Source organism: Chiloscyllium plagiosum, chromosome 18 (genome assembly GCF_004010195.1).
Source record: "Chiloscyllium plagiosum isolate BGI_BamShark_2017 chromosome 18, ASM401019v2, whole genome shotgun sequence".
Lineage (NCBI taxonomy): Eukaryota > Metazoa > Chordata > Chondrichthyes > Orectolobiformes > Hemiscylliidae > Chiloscyllium > Chiloscyllium plagiosum.
The window spans coordinates 7,752,053-7,764,224 of NC_057727.1; the positions used below are offsets into that span (position 1 = coordinate 7,752,053).

The 12,172-nt window shown below is 40.4% G+C and overlaps 1 protein-coding gene across 1 annotated transcript in view; it reads right to left on the bottom strand.

The window, feature by feature from the left end:
• LOC122559239 (transmembrane prolyl 4-hydroxylase-like) overlaps positions 1–12,172 on the bottom strand; it is a gene marked incomplete at its 5' end in the record, with an annotated part of 45,551 nt that continues 33,379 nt past the window's right edge. The window contains 2 exons of the mRNA XM_043708620.1: positions 1–180; positions 7,524–7,620. Of these exons, the coding sequence (XP_043564555.1) occupies positions 14–180; positions 7,524–7,620 (264 nt within the window). The remainder of the gene's footprint in view (positions 181–7,523; positions 7,621–12,172) is intronic.

The window sequence follows — 12,172 nt, forward strand, 5'->3', positions numbered from 1 at the left end:
TTCATTTGAAAGCTCACCTACGTCGAATAGCTCTTAAGATCTGATGTGCTCCTTCACCCTGATACAGCCACGTATGTTTGCTGTTGCGAACCAGTTCGGTCTTCTGCACCCCGCGTTGTCGCAGGTATGTTTGGAAAGCATTTGTATTAAGTTGTTTAAATTCCTCCAGGCTTAGCAAACCTGAAAAGAAAATCATTTTTATTTCTTCCCAATCTCTAACCTCAATTTCTTCCTCTTCTCTCTCTGAGGCAGGAACTCTTGATAAAGTACAGTTAAATAGAAGCATTCAGCCTTTAAGCCTGAATCATTATCCAAATCATGACAGATATGGATCAGAAGTTAATGGTAATCAAGTGAAAATGCACCACTAGTTGATGTCATACCTAGCATAAGGGAAATAGTTGTTCAAGGCTAGCTATTTAAGCCCCCAACTGCTTCAAAGACTTTCACTTGAACATGTCATAAATTGGGGTGTTCACTGATGACTCCATTGTGACCAGTGTTATTTCCAACTCCTCAGCTACTGAAGTATGGCTGTATCAGCATGCAGCAAGACCTGGATAACATTCACTCTTGGGTTAATAATGCGTCGAGTAACATTTACATGACCCAATTGCCAGGTGATGGCCCTTACCAACAGTAGAGAATCAGCTCTGATGACGAGACATCCAGACTTGAAACGTTGGCTTGCTCTCTCTCTGTGGATGCTGTCTGACCCACTGTGACCTCTAACAGTTGCTGTTTTCAGTACAGAATCCAACCATCTCTCCCTGACATTCAAGTCATTTCCACTGCTGAATTTCCACAACATCAACATTATGGGAATTATTACTGACATGAAACTTAACTGGACCAACCACACAAATACTATGGCTCAAGAGCAGATCAGAGACTGGGAATTTTGCAATGAATAATTGATCCTCTGAATACCAGGGAGAGTCCAATGTCTAGAAGGCGAAAGTCAGAAGTCTGATGAAATATTCTTTACTTGCCTGGAGAAGGCTCCAACAATCCAAAGAATCAGATCAAAGCAAGTTCTGGCCTGTTTGATCAGACGTTCATTCCTTCCACCTCCTGTGCACAGTGGAAGCAGTGGGTACCATCTTCAATGTGCATTATAGCAGCTTGTCAATGCTACTTTAACAGTACCTTCTAAACCTGCAGCCCTCCAAATCACAGGAAAATCTGGACTTGGAACTATATTGCTTTTCCCTTCACTGTCACACAGTCAAATTCCTCAAATTATTACCCAACAGCATTTTAAGTCTATCAACACCACATGGACTGTGCTGCTTCAAGAAGGGGCCTCATAACCACCTGCTTAAGGCCAATGAGCAATGGACAATAAATACGGGCCTTGCATCCTGAGATAATATTTTTTAAAAACCTGCCAATGCGTCATATCCTTGCAATGCCCTGCCTATGGAAGAAAAGTCTGTAAATGAAGTATTTCCATTGATATAGTGCATTTCACGATCTGCAGACAATCCAAAGTACTTTCCAGTCAATTAAATAATATTGCAATATAGTCATTGTTGTAACGTGGAAAACATAGCAACCAAGTTGTTGGCATCAACACCCCACAAACAGCAATAATCAATGAAAACATCAAGTTGTTTCAGTGATAAAATTGTTAGGGATCAATATTAATCAGAATACTAGAAGAAAGTTAACAGCTCTTCCACAAATAATTCCATGGAATCCTTTACACAATCCAAGACAGTTGGTTTAACATCTCAATTGAAAGATGATACTTCAACATTTCTTTTAGAAGTTTACGTGCTCAAATCTCTAGAGCCTTGAAAATCTTAAAGGTTGCAATGTTTAATAGCTGGCCAGCATTTATTGCTCATCCCTAGTTGAGAAGGTGGTGGTGAGCTGCCTTCTTTAACCACTGCAGAGCATTTGCTGTAGTTTAACCCAAGTCAAGATGGTGAGTGGCTTCGAGGGGAACTTGCAGAGGGTGGTGTTCCCATGTATCTGCTGCCCTTGCCCTTCTAGATGGAAGTGGTCATGGGTTTCGAAGGTGCTAGTTAAGGGTTTTTGGTGAATTTCTGCAATGCATTTCGTACACCCTGCTGCTACTGAGCGCCAGTAGTGGTGAGAGTGCACACTTGTGGATGTGACGCCAATCAAGCAGGCTGATATGTCCATTCTTCTGATAAAAGGCTAGAGAGCAAGTGTCAGAAGACTATATTACAGAAAGAGACACTAAACATCACATCAATCCTGGTCATACCAACATGTGTTCTGACAATGGCTTGCTGCTCAAAATCAATGGCTATTTTTCTATCGTAACTCAGGGAATACTGTCCCATTCTATACCAGCTTGGGCTGGCCACACTATACCAGCTTGGGCTGGCCATGCCCCAGTTAAATGGTTCGATAGTACTCATCCCTTCTGAGCACAGGGTAAAATAAAGAAAGGTACTTGCAGAACTGCATCTCAGTATAAGTGTTCTTTAAGCAAAAAGAAAAATTGTGTTGTAGTGAAGAAGGAAAGGAAGATACATGTCAAAAATAGAGAAAGATTAGAAATATCTTTCCTGTAAATTGTAACATGACAAAAAAAGGTAATCAGAAGCTAATTGTCTGAAACCCAGCAGGCAAGAAGTCATAGCAGGGATTAAGGCAAGCTAACAGTAAGCAGTACGCCCTCCCTCAGAGAAAAGAAAAGTGGAAGTGCAAAAAGCCATAATGGATGTATTACCCCCTGTGGCTGTAACTCATTATGGGGGCTTAAAGCTTAATGTACACCGTCAATTCCACCTAATACCTTCTTTACATTATCTACTCTCATGACTATTCAGCTGAGGTGAGGATGATTAACACTGAATAGAATCTCTAGTTTTCAGACTCTCGTTTGACAAACCCCCGCAAATGTTGGCATTATTAAGAAGCCCGTTTTAACTTTGAAAAAAGCTATCCAAAGGAAAAGAAACAAAGCTGAAACTACTTTTATTACTACGTCGACAGAAAACACGTCAACAATTACACAAAGAAATATAAAGTCTAATAATAGGTGAAGTCAAATCAAATGATTTTGGGAGATTCAACTAAATAACAGACTCCTCTTACGGACCTCTTCAGAGTGTGGGTATTGTATCGTAAGGTACTGAAGTATTTATTCCATTGTTTTGTTCCACGCTATGAACAATTTCATGAGCTCCCAGTCAATATTTTTCTAATAAAATCAGACAAAAATCAGCTATCAAAAGATTTGATGAGACCCCATGCTTATGGAGGAGTTAAGATACATAATGATGTTGACATATACACAGTACTTCTGTGCCTGTACTTCTGATATTATGGATAATTTGACTTTTGAACAGCAGACAATGATCCTTTGAGTAATCCCAGCTAATGCCAAGTTTCCAATTTAAAAAAAAAGCACCAATATAAATACCCTCACCTCTGCATTCCAAGCAAGGATTAGAATCAGGAGGGTGTATGTTAGTAGATGCTGGAAAGGAGTGGGAATCTTGCAGAGGCCTTCCCTAAGTCCTGGAACTGTGTTTGGAACTCTGGCTGATAAAAGTGAACTCTATTTAAGTGCTTTCTTTTTATTCTTTTCTAACTCAAAATGGCACCAGATTGTGGTGATGGAACACTTGTCATTGTACCTCTCTAGATATATGTGATAATAAATCAATCATGCATTCTCTTTTTGAAGGATATTCTCAGAGATGTGATCTATATAGACTTCAGTAAGGCGTTCAACAAGGTTCCCCATGGGAGACTGATTAGCAAGGTTAGATCTCATGAAATACGGAGAGAACTAGCCATTTGGATGCAGAACTGGCTCAAAGGTAGAAGTCAGAGGGTGATGGTGGAGGGTTGTTTTTCAGACTGGAGGCCTGTGACCATTGGAGTGCCACAAAGATCGGTGCTGGGCCCTCTACTTTTTGTCATTTATATAAATGATTTGGATGCAAGCATAAGAGGTACAGTTAGTAAGTTTGCAGCTGACACCAAAATTGCAGGTGTAGTGGACAGCGAAGAGGGTTACCTCAGATTACAACAGGATCTGGACCAGATGGGCTAATGGGCTGAGAAGTGGCAGATGGAGTTTAATTCAGATAAATGTGAGGTGCTGCATTTTGGGAAAGCAAATCTTAGCAGGACTTATACACTTAATGGTAAGGTCCTACGGAGACCTTGTAGTGCAGGTTCATAGCTCCTTGAAAGTGGAATTGCAGGTAGATAGAATAGTGACGAAAGCGTTCGGTATGCTTTCCTTTATTGGTCAGAGTATTGAGTACAGGAGTTGGAAGGTCATGTTGCGGCTGTACAGGACATTGATTAGGCCACTATTGGAAAATTGCGAGCAATTCTGGTCTCCTTCCTATCAGAAAGATGTTGTGAAACTTGAAAGGGTTCAGAAAAGATTTACAAGGATGTTGCCAGGGTTGGAGGATCTGAGCTACAGGGAGAGGCTGAACAGGCTGGGGCTGTTTTCCCTGGAGCGTCGGAGGCTGAGGGGTGACCTTACAGAAGTTTACAAAATTATGAGGGGCATGGATAGGATAAATAGGAAAAGTCTTTTCCCTGGGGTCGGGGAGTCCAGAACTAGAGGGCATAGGTTTAGAGTGAGAGGGGAAAGATATAAAAGAGACCTAAGGTGCATCTTTTTCACGCAGAGGGTGGTACGTGTATGGAATGAGCTGACAGGGGATGTGGCGGAGGCTGGTACAATTGTGACATTTAAGAGGCATGTGGATGGGAATATGAATAGGAAGGGTTTGGAGGGATATGGGCCGGGTGCTGGCAGGTGGGACTAGATTGGGTTGGGATGTCTGGTCGGCGTGGACGGGTTGGACCGAAGGGTCTGTTTCCATGCTGTACGTCTCTATGACTCTAAACACTCTAGCTTTTCCATTTCCATTGCCTAATTTTGACTACAGCTTACTTTAGACTCTTCGCATTGAATAGGAAGCTTCTCATTGACTTCAACTTTGATTATGCATCCCCTTCTGAAATACCAGCCGACATTTCACTTTTAATCCTGCTGCTTCAGTTTTGATTTTAGATTTCCAGTTTACTTTTCAGTTCTAAGAAAAGCAGAGACCATAGCGTAAGTTGCTTTTGCTCATGAAATTGTTCATAGCGTGGAACAAAACTATGGAATAAATACTTCAATACCTTACGACACAATATCCACTCAATAGCTGGTCTACATGAACTAATTGATCCAAAATAAAAATAAAAATTCACAAAATGACAGGTCTGGAGAATTCCAGTTCACGCTGCACAAAATCATACCACCTCACATTGAGGGCTGAATTGGGAAAAGAGTAGGTGAGTATGTTCAAAATGATGTAGTGAATTTTGTCATGCAGTTGTCTAAAATTGCATCTGCTCTTGTCAATTTTTTTCCTCTGAAGAATGCAAATAGCAAATTTGCAAGAGCAGTTGTATTCCATTGACAATAGGGTCATTCTCTACTACTAGAAAAGCAGGAATACCAAAATCTATTGTGATCCTAATCAACAAGCTCCTTTAGTTTTACATCCGCAATTAGTGAGTGGAGACGACAGCATCAATTTATGAATCTGTCTTTCTGTATGAATGAAGTAGCATGATAACTTCCTGGTTTTGTGTGCGTGTGTAACATTGCCCAAAATCAATAGGAGTAAATCTAACAACTGGTAAAACTGTAAAAGAGTCCATTGTGATATAACTGTCTCTTTAGACTAGCAAAACATTACTTCATCAAGGAAATATCATGAAGATTTTTCGACCAAGTAACTTTCAGTAACCAAAAATCTCTTCTTCAGCCTCAAACCTGGTTTTCCATTCTTCATTTGTCCCTCTTCTCCCCCCTCACACATCCATTGCTGCACTACTTGTGTCTTTGGTTTGTTTTTGGAATGTTGGTAAAATTGACAAGGCTACATTTATTGCTCATCCCTCATTGCTTGCACAACTGACAGCCTCTTAATGCAAGCCAAACCAGGCCAGGTAAAGGTGGCATATTCAATGTCCTATAGACAGTTATGAGGTAGTTGAGTTTGTACAATCCTTCAATAGCTATTGTGGTTATTCTGGTACAAATCTAAATTTGCTGAATTTATATATTACTATTTTATAATTTACTATAGTGGGATTTATTAGCACACATTCTCAAAATGACTGGTGTGATATCATAACGCTACACAATTGTACCTATTCAAAGTCTATTACTTATGTGTGAATTTAGAAATAATCTGTGACCTTTTGTATGTTTAGGGCAACACATGCGTGCAGTTTTCAGCAAGGCTTAAGTCCAGTAAGCAAGATGACATTCTCTGGCTGAACATCCTTTCTTGATCCTAATTCCATGTTGGGCAGCCGCAACTTTTGTGAAATCAGATAACTTGGGTCTTAGCACCCAACTTGGTAACTTTCCAGTCTGTATTTCCCAGCTTCCACAATAAGTTGTTGAATTGTCTGGGGAAGAAAAGCAGGAGGCTGAAAGAACACAGCAAGCCAGGCAGCATCAGGAAGTGGAGAAGTCAATGTTTTGAGTGCAACCCTTCTTCAGGACTGAGTGTGAGTGTAGGGGGAACTGCAGATAAAGAGGGTGGTGGGGGCAGGGTAGTGAAGTGGGGCTAGGTAGAAGGTACACCTGGTTGGTCAATGGAGGAATGAATCTGGTAGGTGTCAAGGGAAGCATGAAGGGCTAAAATCTACGAATCCAATGACGACTAATTCCTTGAAAATCTGTTTTCAAATTGGTTTTAACTATGTCACAAGATTATTAAATTATGTTACTCATTTGCAGTCAAACACATGTAAAGTGTAGCAATTTTATGATATCGCAGAACCTTACAAATCATATCACTTTATCTCAAAATCCTTTCCCAAAGTAACTTAAATCTTATTCTTCTGTTTACTGATTGCAACAGTAGTAGACTCACCAACTATAAAGGCATTTAAACAGTCACTGGATGAACATATGCCGCAGGGTGGCATGGTGGTTCAGTGGTTAGCATTGCTGCCTCACCGCTCCAGGGACCCGGGTCTGATTCCCGCCTCGGGCGACTGTCTGTGTGGAGTTTGCACATTCTTCCCGTGTCTGCGTGGGTTTTCTCCGGGTGTTCCGGTTTCCTCCCACAGTCCAAAGATATGCAAGTTGGGTGAATTGGCCATGCCAAATTGCGCATAGTATTAGGTGCGTTAGTCAGGGGTAAATATAGGGTAGGGAATTGGTCTGGGTGGGTTACTCTTCGGAGGGTCAGTGCGGACTTGTTGGGCCTAAGAGCCTGTTTCCATATTGTAGGGAATGGAATCTAATCTAAATATTGAATAGTGTAGGATAGATAGGCTTCAGATTGGTTTCACAGGTCAGCACAACATCGAGGACCGAAGGGCCTGTACTGTGCTGTGATGTTCTATGTTCTATCAGTGGAACCAGTTTCTCCCAATTAACACTTATAAAAACTTTTCATAATTCATCATTTTGAGTTCTACCTTTAAATCTCCTCTTAACCTTATCTGGTCATAGCTTTTCTAGTCTTTCCATCAGGTTAAAGCTTTCTCACCATTTCCATCAGGGTCAGCCTCAAGACCCGCGTAGATTTCTCGAATATTTTCAGGAGTAATCCAGACACCATCACCGAAACGTGTATGGGTCAAGACCTGTAATTAAAAATAAATTCTTATTCAAAAACATTTGTTAGCTTGCCATACAATACTAATAATCAGGCAAACATAAAGATATAGAGGGAGTGGAGTATAAATCTGGTGAGAATACGACAGGGTAACCTACTGTGAAATACTACACTTTCTAGCTATAAGAAATGAAGTTGGTAGAAGTTAATTTTTTTCAAATTTCAAACTACCTACTAGTCTAGTATCCGATGTCTTCATGTCCAGTTGCAGTGCCAGTGTGTCTCCATCACACCACAAAACGAAAGGAATGATAGCTCCAGATCACAACAAAGTTCCCTTCATACCTGTTCCAATTTTTCTGTGACTTGATGCTGAGTTTTCCTCTTGTCCCAACTTAGAGTCTACACGAGGTCTACTTCAGCTTAGAATGCATTCTCAGAATAGAGACAGAATAATAGCACCCTGCCCTTTGGCATTGTGAGTGTATCGATACCAAATAAATTACAGCAGTTGAAGAAGGCAGCTCAATATCACCTTCTCAACGGCAAATAGGGATGGACAATAATGATGCCATGCACTTTAATGGAGGATACAGAATGTTTTGTGGATACAGTAGACGAAGTATTCCTTTTAGTATCAATGGTGAAATCTGAAGCAGCTAAACATCTGAAAGACAATATAAACTTGGAGATGCCCGGGATACAGGATCTAACATAAATGAAATAAGTTTAAATTAGTATTGACCAGCAGTGATTAATGTTAAAATAGCTAAAGGCAGTCTTTGGTACTTATTCCGATTTCATATTCCACAGCACTTTGTAATTATACTTCACAGAAGTGTAATAATAAATCAAGCCAAAATGAGACAATATTAGGAATGACGATAAAAGCAGTAGTTAAGGCAGTTTTAAAAAGAGGTAACAAAGATATATGAGTAAGACAGGTCGAGATTTAGTAACAAAGTTAGGTATTTTTGGGCATTGGCAGCTGAAGACAAAGACATTAATGACATATAATAAGGATGAGGGCTAGGAAGAAGTTCTTATTTCCACCACACAGCTTGTTTCTGGCAGTAATAAGTGGTTAGGGATCAAATTAGCTTTTGTTGAAAGTAAGAAAGCTTGCAACAAATAACAGGGCTTTGGTTTAAAAAATAAACTTGTCTTCAGAATTGAAATAAAGAAGGGCTGTCCTTTAAAAATGGAACTGAGAAGTCTGAGTCTATACCCTCTACAGCTTCAATGATCTCATTGAAACACAAAATTCTTAAGAGAATTTGACATGGTCAACGTTGAGAGGCTGTTTCCCCTGGCTAGAACTATGGACCACATTACAGGGTGTTCAAGACGATAAGGATAGAATGGAAAAGTGACATTGAGTTACAAATTCAGCTATGTTGTGACTAAATGGCACAACAGACACAAAGGGACCAACTCTTGATCCTGTATTTTAATATTCTTACCTGGACAGAATAGGTGAAACTGACACAAAGTCCAGGGAATTGCAAGAGGAAATGAGTTATGCACCAAGACATATTTTCTTTATACACAGGGTCAAGTTTCAATTCACACTAAACCAGGCTAATCCACAAAGATTTCACCAGCTGCTTTGGTGTGTGAGGTAGCTCTCACATTCTCTGGTGCACAAATACTAACTTACAGTTAGTAAGGAGTTAGTTGGGAGGGAGAGTGACAGGATGGTTGTTATGGGTAACTTCTTTAACTTTCCAAATATTGACTGGAAATACTATAGTTCGAGTACTTCACATGGGTCAATTTTTGTCCAATGCGTGCAGGAGGGTTTCCTGACATACTAGATAGACAGGCCTAAAAGGGGTGAGGCCACATCAAATTTGGTACTGGGTAATGAACCCAGCCAGGTGTTAGACTTGGAGGTAGGTGAACACTTTAGTGATAGTGAATACAATTTAGTTATGTTTACTTTCATGATGGAAAGGGATAGGTTTATGCCACTGGGCAAGAGTTATAGCTAGAGGAAAGGCAATTACGATGCAAAGAAGCAAGATTTAGGGTGCACAGAATGGGGAAGGAATCTGCAGTGGATGGCATAATTGAAATGTGGAGCTTATTCAAGGAACAGATACTGCGGATCCTTGATAAGGATGTCCCTGTCAGGCAGGGAGGATGTTGTCGAGTGCGTGAACCGTGGTTAATTAAGAAAGTTGAATCTCTTGTCAAGAGGAAGAAGAAGGCTTATGTTAGGATGAGATGTGATGGCTCAGTTAGGGCGCTTGAGAGTTACAAGTTAGCCAGGAAAGACCTAAACTTCACACTAGAAAAAGACAATGTGGTCAAGGAGAATACTGTGATACAGGTTACCAGAGTAGATGGGATTGAGGTTCACAAGGAGGATGTGTTAGCAATTCTGAAAAGTGTAACAATTCATAAGTTCCCTGGGCCGGATGGGATTTATCCTAGGATTCTCTGGGAAGCCAGGGAGGAGATTACCATGCCTTTGGCTTTGATCTTTATGCTGTCATTGTCTACAGGAGTAGTGCCAGAAGATTGCAGGACAGCAAATGTTGTGCTCTTACTCAAGAAGCGAGTAGATAAAACCCTGGTAATTATAGATGAGGGAGCCTTACTTCAGTTGTGGGTAAATTGTTGGAAAGGTTATAAGAGATAGCATTTATAATCATCTAGAAAGGAATAAGTTGATTTGGGATAGTCAACACGATTTTGTCATGCCTCACAAACGTTATTGAGTTCTTTGTGAAGGTGACCAAAAAGTTGGATGAGGGTAAGGCGGTCGATGTGGTGTATGTGAATTGTAGTAAGACATTTGATAAGGTTCTCCATAGTAGGCTATTGTACAAAATACAGAGACATGGGATTGAGGGTAATTTAGCGGTTTGGATTAGAAATCGGTGGTTGAAAGAAGACAGAGGGTGGTGGGTGATGGGAAATATTCATCTTGGAGCTCAGTTACTAGTCGTGTACCGCAAGGATCTGTTTTGGGTCCACTGGTGTTCGTTATTTTTATAAATGACCTGGATGAGGGCTTAGAAGGATGGGTTAGTAAATTTGCAGATGACACTAAGGTTGGTAGAGTAGTGACAAAGGATGCTGCAGGTTACAGAAGGACATAGATAAGTTGCAGAGCTGGACTGAGAGGTGGCAATGGAGTTTAATGTGGAAAAGTGTGAGGTGATTCACTTTGGAAGGAGTAACAGAAATGCAGAGTACTGGGTAAGATTCGTGGTAGTGTAGATGAGCAGAAAGATCTCGGTGTCCAGGTACATAGATCCTTGAAAGTTGCCACCCAGGTCGATAGGGTTGTTAAGAAGGCATACAGTATATTAGCTTTTATTGGCAGAGGGATCGAGTTTTGGAACCATGAGGTCATGCCGCAGCTGTATAAACTCTGATGTGGCCACACTTGGAGTATTGCGTATAGTTCTAGTCATTGCATTATAGGAAGGACGTGGAAGCTTTGGCAAGGGTTCAGAGAAGATTTACTAGGATGTTGCCTGGCATAGAGGCAAGGTCTTATGAGGAAAGGCTGAGGGTCTTGAGAAGGAGGTTGAGGGGCGACTTAATTGAGACATATAAGATAATCAGAGGGTTAGATATTTTGGACAGTGAGAGCCTTTTTCCTTGGATGGCAATGGCTAGCAAGAGGCGACATGGCATTAAATTGAGGGGTGATAGATATAGGACAGATGTCAGAGGTAGTTTCTTTACACACAGAGTAGTAGGGGCATGGAATGCACTGCCTGCAGCAGTAGTAGACTCGGCAACTTTAAAAGCATTTAAATAGTCATTGGATAGGCAAATGCATGAGAATGGAATAGTGTAGCTTAAATGGGCTTCAGACTGGTTTCACAGGTTGGCGCAACGTCGAGGGCCGAAGGGCCTATACCATGCTGTAATGCTCTATGTTACACATTTGATAAGCTTCTCATATCAAGGAACATTTAACTTATCAATAAACTGACTAGCTTTTATCAATGAAATTATTAAATGCTTCAGTATACGTTTTTTGAAATAAAGCTATTTCCAGTGGTTTTAAAATAGCACTATGGCTTTTTGGACAGCAGCAGTTCAAGAGTTGGCTCTCCACCTTATTCTGGAGAGCAATTAGGGATTGACAATAAATGCTGGCCTTGCCAGTGACACTTGCATACAAAGAACCAACACAAGCAAAGGGATTGGACATCTTTTATTTAAAATGTCTACTTTTGGTGATAAACTCATTTTTCATGGCATGAACAAAATTATATCAGATTGCCACTTTTAAATTCATCAAAATCGAAAGAAAAAAGGAATTATATTATGGTTCAAAATTGTATTAGTTTACAGGTTTTAGTTTTGTGATTACTTACATAGATTTTAGTGGAATTTTGAATGGTAACCTAATGCCCAGCATACTTTGGACCCAACTGTCCAATTTCTTCCAAATCAGAAATTTCACACCAAACTGTAAGTTTTGGGGATGCTTCCCAGCAGAGGGACTTTTCCCAGCCAATTTACCATACTTGATAACAGCTGCTTCAGAATTTAAGATCCCTCTCTTTGGCAAAATTTTAGTTTTAAAATATATTCCTAATACTCTAAGA